Source organism: Impatiens glandulifera, chromosome 3, assembly GCF_907164915.1.
Source record: "Impatiens glandulifera chromosome 3, dImpGla2.1, whole genome shotgun sequence".
Classification (NCBI taxonomy): domain Eukaryota; kingdom Viridiplantae; phylum Streptophyta; class Magnoliopsida; order Ericales; family Balsaminaceae; genus Impatiens; species Impatiens glandulifera.
In genome coordinates, this window is record NC_061864.1 from 36,744,147 (window position 1) to 36,756,922 (window position 12,776).

The 12,776-nt window shown below is 42.0% G+C and overlaps 1 protein-coding gene across 1 annotated transcript; it reads left to right on the plus strand.

Annotated features, from left to right (window-relative positions):
- Positions 1 to 10,484: 10,484 nt before the first annotated feature.
- On the plus strand, positions 10,485 to 11,366 carry LOC124930194 (homer protein homolog 1-like). The gene has a single exon (XM_047470550.1). It carries the CDS (start codon positions 10,485 to 10,487, stop codon positions 11,364 to 11,366), a length of 882 nt encoding a protein of 293 aa, XP_047326506.1.
- The last annotated feature ends 1,410 nt before the right edge of the window (positions 11,367 to 12,776 follow it).

A 12,776-nucleotide genomic window follows, 5' to 3' on the forward strand; every position in this document is an offset into this window, starting at 1 on the left:
CATTTTTGTTAGATAAAATTAGATCGGTTAAATAAAACTTAACAAAAACAAAACTCTTGTGCAGGAACAGGCAAAGGATCGAATCGGTCAAATTAAGAAACCGGTTAAGAAACGAAACCGGTCAAGCAACTCAATAGGTCAAGTAATTCAACCGGTTAAGAAACTCAACCGGTCAAGTCATAAACCCGACCAAAAACCTGACCGAACAAGAAAGACAAGATCGGTCAAAACAGAAGGATGGAAACACTAGACAGTCGGTCATTTATAAGCCAAGGAATAACCGGAAGTCATCCGGTTAACACACATAACCGACCAGCATAAAAAGATACTTCGAGTATCTGTTGAGAATGATGCAAAGGAACAGACTGAACATTACCATATTCATACAAGTCTGAGGAAAGTCTGCAGGCTACAGAAAACCGTCCTACAAGATCTTTCCACTTCAGGATAAATCAGAAAGGCAATCTTCCAAGTACAGACAACTGTCTAACCGACAGTTACCACATTGAGTAAAAGACAAACCTAGCCGGTTTGACCTACATATTGGAAGACTAGACCGCCAGGTCTGAAAAGTTGACCGCCAGGTCTGAATCATTGAACCTCTGCTCAACCAATCAAATTCAAGGAAATGAAATGTGACCGTTGGCACATTTCATCTATAAAAGGAGGAGCTGAAGAGGAGTAAATGCGGGACACAATGGACAACTAATTTACAAGTGATAAGATTGTGTTCTATCTCTAGAAAGCTTAAGCGCTAAGTTGAAGTGTGTATTTACAATTTCGGTTAAAATTGTACGGGTGTTATCGACCAGGAAATAAGTCTCGATCGGATTGTGTATGTATTCCTTAGTGAATATCCTTCTCGCGGTTTCGAGAGGAAGGGGTGACGTAGGAGCTTTATCTCCGAACATACATAAAATCTATTTTGTTACCTACTTTCTGCTTATTTTACTTTATTACCGATCTGCACTAACCGCCTTGACCGAATGTACATTAACTAAACCGAATTACTGAATTACAAAACCGACCCAACAATCTCCAAACCTATCCTACCCAAATCCGGTTCTGCCTATCCTGTATGTGTGATGCTTCAACCTGAAACAAACCACTTCCGCGCTTGAACCTGATTCAAGGGTTTGTGACAGTTTGTGTAGTATTGAAACCCCGGTGTTAGTCTCTAACCGGATTAATCACCACCTTTGAGTGAGACGCGCTAACCGGTCCAACCCCGGTCCTCCAGCCGCGACCTAGATCCTAACAATTGGTATTAGAGCAGTTAGTTTCAATACTCAAGCAAGTATGTCTTTTGATAGGCCCCCAATGCTAGAAGGTGATGACTTTGCCAACTGGAAGACACGAATGCATCTGCACTTAATCACCATGGATGATGAAATGCAGTTCATCATAGCCGAAGGACCGATAATCATTGACAAGGACAAAAAGGACTGGACAACTGAAGATAGGAGAAGAAACAATCTGGATAACCATGCCAGAAACTGCATCTCCAACGGTGTGGACAGAAACACGTACTGTAAGATCAGAGACTGCAAAACCGCAAAGGAAACATGGGAAACAGTTATTCAGATTCATGAGGGAAATGAAAGAACCAAGGAAAACAAGATAATGGTGGCTACCCAGAAGTTTGAAAACATCAAGATGAGACCGGGAGAAACAATGAGAGAATAAAGTGACCGGTTCACAGGTGTGATAGACGAGCTAGCAACTCTTGGCAAGAGGTATGACAACAAGGAAGTTATCATGAAAGCGTTAAGATCTCTTCCAAGTGCATGTGACATAAAGACAATGGTGATGAGGGAATCAAATTGCCTAAGCAAGATGAAACTACATAATGTATTTGAAGATCTTAAGGTGTATGAGTTTGAAATGAGATCTAGGACTGAAGAAGAAGTTTCAGCCTCAACCTCAACTAGAGCACTGATCACATCCACAGAACCTGTTGTACCTACACCGATCAGAACCGCTGAACAGTTCATCGAAGATGCCATGGCAATGCTTACACAGAAATTTGGGAGGTTCATGAAAAGAAGCCAACCGACAAACAACTACAACCATGGTGATAAATCTAATGTAAGATGCTATAACTGCAACTGTTTGGGACACTTCAAGTGGGAATGCAGAAAACCAAGGAGGGATGACCAGAAACTGGACAATCAAAATAACCGAAATAATTATCAACAAACCGGTGAAGGAAGTGAGGTTCAGAAAGCACTGATAGCCGATGATGGGGGTAGCTTATGGGCTCACAGTGACAGTGATGATGAACTCACATGCCTCATGGCAAATGAGGAACAGGTATTTGACTCTCCTTGTGAAGAATTTACTAAAGATGAGCTATATAATGCATTGAATGATATGGTAGCAGAGTATAAGAACCTACTAACTCTATTACCTAAGCAACCCAACTTTAGAGCCGACCTTATAACATCCACCCTAACCGAACCAAAGATCATACAACCTGATGAAACCCCTACCTTAGAAACCAAGTCAGCGCCTGAACTATCCTCTGAAACCGAACAGCTCAATGAGCTAGTCCAAGAGTTGACCGAAGAGGAAAATGCCCGACTCCAGTATAGAATGGCCGCATGGAAGAGATCTAGTGAAATGGTAAGGAAAATGTGTAGTTATAAAAGACACCCTACTTGCATGTTTGGTCTATGTTACAAAAACAATAGATCCCAAAGCCAAAAACACTTAGACAAAGTAATGCTCACAAAGGATGATCTTCCCTTTGTAAGTTTTATAAGAAGTTCCCTAACCGCTGAAGAGGAATTAACTGCCTATTACACGGAAGACAAACTAACCTACGTAGGTCCAACCGATTCTGAGAAATGGCTTCACCCTGAGAAAAAGAAAGCCAACCTGTTCAAAAATAGGCAAGCCGACTCACAACCGCATAGGACAAACCAAAGATCATCCCCACACAGGGCCTTCTTAGGAAAATAGAAAGATTCAAAACCGAGTGCAAAAAAAGTAGTTAAGACATTGACTAGGAAAGCTGTCCGGTTTGTCAAGGTCTGGATACCCAAGGGACTAATCGCCTGTGGACCCAAGTAAATGTGGGTACCAAATAGTTGTAAATATGTACATTTTGCAGGATTTAAAGAAACGGCTAGGAAACTCTGAATGGTACTTGGATAGCGGTTGCTCCAGGTATATGACCGGGAACAACAATCTTCTAGCCGACATCAGAATAGAAACCGGTGCATTAATCACTTTTGGTAACAACTCAAAAGGTAGAACTGTGGACAAGGGTAAGATTGTCCATGGTAACTTGACAATTGATAATGTACTCTTAATTGAAAACGTAAGTTTTAACTTTCTAAGTATTAGTCAAATGTGTGATGCTGGATACACTGTAGAATTTCTTAAACATGCATTCTTAGTTAAGAATTCTCAAGGTATTACATTACTAACCGGAAATAGGTTAGGAAACATCTACAAAGTAGATTGGAATAATAAAGTAGAATATCCTATATGCATGATCAAACCTGGCTGTGGCATAAAAGACTAAACCATCTAAACATGAAAACTTTAAACTATATTCGCGGTAAAAAGTTAGTCGAAGGAGTTCCTGACATAGTATTTAATAAGGATAAGGTTTGTTCAACATGTCAAATGGGTAAACAAACTAGGTCAACATTTAAGAGTAAAGGACACATTCAATCTAACCGATGCTTAGATCTTCTTTACATGGATTTATTTGGACCGATTCAGGTCATTAGCCTAGGAGGTATGCTTTACACTATGGTAGTTGTTGATGATTACTCTAGATATACATGGGTAATATTTCTGCCATCCAAACATGAAACCGCATCAAATTTGATCACACTGTTTAAACGTTTGCAAAATGAAAAATCAACACGCATTAATAGCATTAGAAGTGATAGAGGTACCGAATTTACAAATAGTGCTCTAAATGCATTTCTTGATGAATCCAGTATTAGACACGAGTTGTCTAGTGCTAGGACTCCTCAACAAAATGGCCTGGCCGAGAGAAGAAACCGAACTCTCAAGGAAGCCGCACGGTCCATGATAGCCGACTCGGGTATTGCTAAAACATTTTGGGCTGAGGTTATCAATACTGCATGTTACACACAAAACCGGTCTTTAATTAAAAAGTTTCACAACAAAACACCTTATGAGGTATATTTTGATAGAGTTCCTAACCTCAGGTATCTTAAGATTTTCGGTTGTAAATGTTACATTCATATAAATGGCAAAACCTATTTATCTACTTTCGATGCAAAATCCGATACTGGGATCATGTTAGGTTACTCAGCAGTGAGTAAAGCATATAGAGTGTATAACAATAGAACCTTAACCGTGGAGGTATCACTTCATGTTGTTTTCGATGAATCGGTTGAAAGCAACACTGCATCATGCTTTGATCTACACAACAGATTGGAAAATAACAATATCCATTCTGATAGTGAAGATGAAATTCCGATTTTCAGGCAGTTTGTCCATGACCATATAGGTAATGATGAAACCCAGCTGGATCAAGCTGTCCCACGATAGGAAGCTGACACTTCGGTCCAAACCGAGGAAATCGGTCGGTCTGACACCCCTGCTCAGCCTACCGATATGTCTAGCCTTGATCAAGTGAACGGTAATTCGGTAGACATCCCTGAACCGAACCTCAAAAGGAACATTAAGCATCCTCCTGAGCTAATTATAGGTGACCCTTCAAAACCTGTTCGAACTAGGCGTCAAATCCTAGAGGAATACTTCAATTCCGCCTTTATATCCTAGATTGAGCCGAAAAGAGTGGATGAAGCATTGTCAGATCCGGATTGGATCTTGGGAATGCAAGAAGAGTTAAACCAGTTTGAGAGTAACAAAGTCTGGTACCTAGTCCCTAGATCGAAAGATCAACCGGTTATAGGAACAAGATGGGTATTTAGAAATAAACTCAATGAAGACGGTTTGGTCACGAGGAACAAAGCCAGATTAGTGGCACAAGGATACAAACAGGAAGAAGGCATTGATTTTGAAGAATCATTTGCCCCTGTAGCTAGGATTGAAGCTATTATGATTTTTCTAGCTTTTGCTGCATTCAAAAACTTTAAGGTTTTCCAAATGGATGTTAAAAGTGCATTTTTGAATGGTGACCTACGTGAAGAGGTATATATTGAACAACCACCCCGTTTCAAAAATGCCGAACTACCCAACCATGTATACCGGTTAAACAAAGCTTTATACGGTCTAAAGAAAGCTCCTAGAGCCTGGTATGACACACTAACCGCATTTTTGTTAAAACATGACTTTACCATCGGTTCGGTGGATAAAACATTATTTAAGTTTGAGAAAAAGGAACATATCCTACTTGTTCAAATTTATGTAGATGATATCATCTTCGGTTCAACCGATCCTAAGCTATATGATAAATTCTCAACCCTGATGACTAACAAATTTGAAATGAGTATGATGGGAGAATTAAGTTTCTTCCTAGGTCTTCAGGTTAAGCAACTCAAAGAAGGAACTTTCATTAGCCAACCCAAGTACACTAAAGAACTGTTAAAGAAATTTGGGATGGATACATGCTCCTCAGTCGCTACTCCAATGAGCTCATCGGTCAAATTGGACAAAGATGATGAGGGTCAAGCAGTAGACCTGACCGCTTACCGAGGCATCATCGGCTCTCTTCTATACCTGACAGCAAGTAGACCGGATATTCTATTTGCAGTCGGTGTGTGTGGAAGATTCCAGGCCAACCCAAAACAGTCCCACTACACAGCCGCAAAGCGAATCTTGAAATACCTAAAGGGCACTCCTGACGTCGACTTGTGGTATCCAAAGGACTCATCTTTTAACCTAACAAGTTATTCATATGCAGACTATGCAGGTTGCAAGGTTGATAGAAAAAGCACCAGCGGAACATGCCAATTCCTAGGTGATCGGCTTGTTTCATGGCACAGCAAGAAACAGACATCAGTTGCCACATCAACCGTAGAAGCTGAATATCTGGCAGCCGGAAGCTGTTGTTCACAGTTTCTTTGGATCCAACAACAACTGAAGGATTTCGGTATCATAGCCGAAGAATCTCCAATCTTCTGTGACAATACAAGTGCCATAGCAATCACCTACAATCCGATTTTACACTTTAAAACCAAGCACATTAACATAAGGCATCATTTCATTCGGGAACACGTCATACTAAAGCATATCCGGCTGGAATACGTATCGACAAATCAACAAGTAGCCGATATCTTCACAAAGCCCCTACAGGAAGCTAAGTTTTCTCAATTCAGACTCACACTCGGCTTGACCGATATCAATCAAATTATCTCTAAGGATGCTTAAAAAGGGAAATCGGTTCGGAAAGACAAAACCGGTAGTTCCTCCTAAATTGTAGGATTCCAAATCCCCCAGGGTATCTATGGAAGAATCGCCTGGTCTATCAGTCAGAGTAAACCGACCGGTCATTTAGTACATACACCAAATAACCGCATCGGGACGAACAACTAATAACTGACCAGTTCGGAAATAGTTTACCTCAGATTATTTGGTCTTTGAACAAAAGTGGAATAATTACTTGCGTTTAAACTTATCTGTCCTGAAAAATTACCTTTTCAAAGTAAAATGGTCACACCTCAAAAGACGTGAAGATTTGATATCTTTCATGGTCCAGGTCTATGACCAACATCCTAGGCTGTAGATATGCTTATTTCATGCAAAATACATTATCCTATTGTTAATAGACATTATTACCTGTGACACACTGGATAATAAGATCCTCTCTTCACTAGTATATAAGTTAAGCAAACCTTAAACAAAACAATCACAAGATATAACTTATTCTCTCACTAAGACAAAATGTCTCAGTTTCCAAACATCCTTCAAGTGGACTTCAAATCTGCTCTAAGTACTGAACACTACGATGTCTTCAAGATGATTAAGTCACTTGAAGACACCGGCCTCCAGCATTTTCTAGATGACAAACATATCATCTACCCAGAATCTGTCATGGAATTCTTCTACAATGCCAGGGTTTTTCGTGGAACTCCTCACTTTGACACACACATTCAATCAAAAGTAGGAGGGATTGTATTCGATTTCACCGAAAGCGACTTTGCAAGATGCTTTGACCTACCAAAGCAAGGGCTGACCGATCTTAATGTACCGGCTGAACTAAAAGCCGAGATCTCCTTAGCCTTTGCCCGATCAAATCAACCAGTTGATGACCACGGTGCCAAGTCACGGTTGAAAGCTGAGTACCAGCTTCTCAACGACGTGATAGGTCGAGGCATCCTAGGAAGAGATGTGACTAACACTAATTGTACCGCTGCTTTCAACATCATGGCCGCCATAACCACGGGTACACCGGTCAACTGGTCAAGGGTGCTGTTCGACGTCCTAATCTGGATGATTGGCGTTCGAACAATCAGTCTCGTTCCTCAACTAAGTTGTCTGCTTCTGGAGCTTGGGGTTCCAACATGTCCGTGCGAAGGGTTGAACCAAGCCCAGGTACTCACCAAGGAAGTCACTGACTCATTTTATGAGCGGTTTGAAAAGGCTTGGAAGAGGAGGAACGACCACATCAACTCCAACGGTCACGCCAACTCCAGCGGATATTAAGTCACTCCTTCCTACAACCGGTCATTTTGCTGTACGCACCGGTTGTATCTTTGTTCAACTTCTTTTATTGTCATTTCGGCCCGGTTTATGTTATCTTCGGTTTCAATCGGCTACTTTTCTTATAGCATCCGTCATTAATGAAAAGTAACGTTCAATTAATGAACTAACTCCCAACCACATGAGTAATTACTATCCAACTAACTTGGTTACTTTTCAACTAGATTCTTAACTTGAGCTCCGTAACCGGTCAAAAGTAGCCTCTTCCCAATACGTGTTGAAAACATAAATATTCTCTTCATTAATAAGACAAAACTGATCTTCAACATTAAATGCTAATATTTTCCCTCCAAATCCGGATCTATATAAGGAGTCACCCTCTAATCAACCTAACACATCATAAAACAAAATTTCTTGAACTCTCTCTTAGCAAAGTTTGAATCATGTCAAGCCAAACTCTAGGAAACTTCTTGAGCATCGATTTCGATTCCTGTATGGAACATTGGGATCTAGAAACCAAGGAGGTCATGTTTTAATCTCTCATTGACACCAGTCTTCGCACCTTTCTCGAAGAATCCGGTCCCATACTCCTTGAGGATGTCAAGACCTTCTTCAGAAGTGCTTGCATAAGAGGAAACTACATTGTTTCCACAGTAAGAGATCACACTTTCTGGCTGGATGAAGCCGAATTTGCTCAAATGTTCAACTTGCCCACAGAAGGGTTTTCCGACTTCCCAACTCGGGTGTGAAGTGCAGCAACCGACAACTCTGAAATGTTCTCCGGAACCGACGTACCGGCGGAGAACTACGGGCTGAAAACCCGCCTTGCCCACCACATCCAACTCCTCTATGAGATCGTTAACCGATCTATCATCTGTCAATCTCCGAATCAACGTTACTCGAAAAGAATGTTTGACATGATGACCTACATTATTAGCAATACGCCTATCAATTGGTCATCAGTCATTTTCTAAAATCTGAAAACTATGGTGCTAACCAAGAAAGGTCTCGGTTATGCTCCTCACATCAGTCGGCTCATTCTCAAGTACCGTCCAGAATTTGGACCGGGCACACCGGTATCTCCTTCAAACATCCTTGACATGGATGGAGTGGAAGAAAAGCTTTCTAGGGTCGTTATTACATAAGTTGTATTTTTATTTCTTATGTATTCCTATCTCTAAACCGATTCATGAATCGGTTTCTATCCTGTACTCTTTCTTCAATAAAATTCTATTTCAGTTTCATAACCGGGTCAAAGGTTACAAAATTCAGGATATCCATCTAACTAACCGGTTAATATTAATAAACAACTTCGTTGAAATATCCGGTCAAATTCATAAACCACATCTTCGCGGTTAACAAATCACATCATTTAATAAACGGTCTTAAAAAGAACCGCTTGTTCAAAGGTTAAAGCAAAAGTCCACTCGAAATCTTTGGAGGGAAACTTCCCGCCCAAAACTCCCGCTCAAATATCCCTCCCTTGGTTTCCCGCTTTGATTGCCGCCTTTTGGCTTGCCGCCCATGGTTTGCCGCCCAATACACTTGGAGGGAAAATTCCCCCCTAAAGGTGATGGGACATTTCGCGCCGGTTGGAATTCCAAACCGCACCTATAAATGGGGTCCTTAGTCATTTTATTTCATTCTTACGCGATTCGACTTTCTCTCTCTAGCTCTCAACTTTCTCAAACTCTCTCAAAGCGGTTTTCTATTGCTCTCTCGATTCAATCATCAACAATGGGTCGCGACTCTGCACTATTCAAACATATAGTCCAGGTTGACTTTTAGGAAATCCGAACAAACGGTTCGGCTCCGGCAAAGCAAGTTTTATCCCGGATTTCCGAGTCCGGCCTCGAATACTTCCTAAGTGGTCCGTTTGTTCTATACAAGGAAGCGGTTGAGGAATTCTTTAAAACCGCATCTCTCACCGGCAGAACAATAACCGCAACCGTCGACGGTCAGCAGTTCGACCTAACCGAAGAGTCGGTTGCTGAAATCCTACACCTACCAACAGATGGACGCAACATTTCGGCGGATCTAGATCGAGAAACCTTCGAGGCGGCTTGCCAGGTTCTCTCGGCAACCGCGACTCCTGTAGAAGTCTCCGGAAATAAATCATCACTTCGACCGGAATACATACCGCTATGTGACATCTTCACCAAGTCGGTCCAGGCGAGAGGGGGAAATTTTGACAATCTCACAAGGCAAAAATCGAGATGCTTGCCGGTTTACTAAACGACATAAAAATTAACTGGGCGAAGGAGATCTTCAACAACCTAAAGGAAATGGTGATACCGGATTCCACCCGGTCATGGGGATACGCCATCCCACTCGGGAAAATTATGCTCTAGTACAATATCAACACCGGTCCGGGTGTTCTTCTTTCTTCAAGCAAAATCATAAGGTCTCGCCAATTCCAGGAAAGGAAGAGCACTAGGAAGGTCTCTAAAGGTGGCCGAAAGAAGATAGGCGCTAAAAAGGCAACTCCGGTAAAAGAAAAATCCGGAGGCAAGAAACCGATAGAATTCGCAGATCCTCCATCCGAAACGCAAAATGAGGACGATTCGGCCTCTAGTTCTGACCGAACCGCTTCACAGAATACCGAAGAAAATGAGTCCGGTAAAGGAAAAGGACCGATGGACGAGGAACAATCGACCAGTTTTGAAAACGCCGATATCGGTGCAGAGAGCACTGAGGAAGAAAATGTTCACGCTAACGACAAAACCCAGGAGATGGCCGAGAAAATCGTGCGCAGAATCATGGAGGAAATCTTTCAGCAAGCCTAGGAGGTATCCGACGTATTCTTACGGTGGTTCCAGTACCGGAATGACATATTCTATAAACAAATGCTACCGGGCCTAACCGCTGGACAAAAATTCGAAAGGTTGATGGAGATGGAGGAGGAAGTCATCAATCTAACAAAAGCTCAGGATCCAAACGAAGCCTTGAGCCGACACGCAATAGTGAAACCGCGTGCTCGGTTACAAAAGCTAGCCGAACATATTCAACGCCTAACAGAAAAGTATACTCCCGGAACACCGAATTCTCAACTACAACTCTTGGTGTTGCAGTTACTTGCGGTCAAGAAAGGAGAGTTCATCGGCGAAGTGGCGCGGCTTGAAGCGGTGCCCGAACAACAAAATACAACGCACTCTCCGCCTCATGAGAATATTGACGGTCAGAACCCAATAGATACAGAAATGGCTTCTCCTCTAGCGGATCAGACGATCAACATAACCGACGATAGGACAGAGCCTCCTCTCACCGACAATCTTGAATCTGCTCAAGTCCGGAATTCAGAACCGGATGTAACAGAAGAAAAGGTCAAGACTCTCATTGAAGAGTTTGTCAACGACGCGGTTAAGCCATGGAAGAGGAAAATTAAGAAAGCTGCGGTTCAAGCAATCAAGTTGGCTGAAACAACAAGGGTTGATCTTGGCAAGGAGAACGAGCGGATCACGTCGGTCGAAACCAACTACGGTCAAGCCGATGTTCTGTACGGCGCTTATCTTAAGCGAACCATAGCCTTTGAGGATACGACCTCGAAGTTGGTGGATGACTTCGAGTCGGTTAGCCAAAGGGTAGCAGAGATGGAACGGTCCCAAGAAGAGACCGAGCAACGGCTGACAAAGGTCGATGAGGACCTGGGGAGGTCAAGTACCCAAGCCGGTTCGACACTCGACAGTGTCATAAGTCTTGAAGAGAAGAATGCAACCCTTGAGGAAAGAAACACCAAGCTTGAAGCCGACCTCAAGACGGTCACCGAGTAGGTGACTGAGTTAATAAAGACCAAGCTGGCTGCCGATAAAGCGATTGAGGAGGCAAACGCTCAGGCGGATAAGAAACTTCAGGATGCGCTGGATGAGCAGAACCGAACACAGAAGGGGGAGGCATCGTATGAAGCGAACTTTGCCAAACATATACGACATTTAACGGCCAAAAATCCGGAACTCGCAAAAACGATGGCGGCCAAACAAGCCGAAGAGGCCAACCAGTTAAAGGCTCAACAAGACACATACTACAATTTCGAAAAGGCTCACAAGAAGACCCAGGCGGCTCCCTCCTCTTCGGTTCTGGCAACACGAAAAAGGAAAACGCCTTCAAAGAAGGCTCAAGTCACCGAGATGCAGGACAGAATCACCGAGACGGTTGTTGACACTCCACTCAACCCGACCTTGCACACCGAGGATGACTTCGAAGAAGATCTCCAGCCGAAACTCACAAGACAGCGGGTTTTCGATGCGGTTCCAATCAGAACGGTCGGTCAACCACTATCTACTCACACGGGCACCTCAGGAGCTGGAGGTTCCACTTCAAGGCCGGCTCAACCGGCTGAAGGACAAACAACGGATGATCTAATGGAACAATTCCTGCCATCCAGATTGATGAAATAGGGGATTTCTTTTCTATCTTTACTTATGTTTAATTCGGTTTATACATATATAATATTTTTCCCTTCTGCGGTTATCTTTACTTATATATATATAAAGTTATTTTTGGAAACCAGCCTATATTTGCATTCCGACTTGATTTTGAATATTTTAAATAAAATAATCAAAAAAGAAGAAATTGATAAAATAAAATATAAAAATTTTCAAAATTTTTCTCAAAGTTTTCCAAAACTTTTGGAAAAATTCTCACAAGTTAATTTCCAAAAATCTGGCCAAACTAACTATTAAAAACAAGACCGACCTATATTTGCAACCTTACAAGATTTTGAATATTTTAAATAAAATAATAGAAAAGGGAGAAATTGTTAGATAAAATTAGATCGGTTAAATAAAACTTAACAAAAACAAAACTCTTGTGCAGGAACAGGCAAAGGACCGAACCGGTCAAATTAAGAAACCGGTTAAGAAACGAAACCGGTCAAGCAACTCAATAGGCCAAGTAATTCAACCGGTTAAGAAACTCAACCGGTCAAGTCATCAACCCGACCAAAAACCTGACCGAACAAGAAAGACAAGATCGGTCAAAACAGAAGGACGGAAACACTAGATAGTCGATCATTTAGAAGCCAAGAAATAAACGGAAGTCATCTGGTTAACACACATAATCGACCAACATAAAAAGATACTTCGAGTATCTGTTGAGAATGATGCCAAAGGAACAGACTGAACATTGCCATATTCATACAAGTCTGAGGAAAGTCTGCAGACTACAGAAAACCGTCCTACAAC

Bases quoted from the DNA above. Each gene is read 5' to 3' on its own strand.
- LOC124930194 (XM_047470550.1), top strand. From the start codon at position 10,485: ATGGAGATGGAGGAGGAAGTCATCAATCTAACAAAAGCTCAGGATCCA.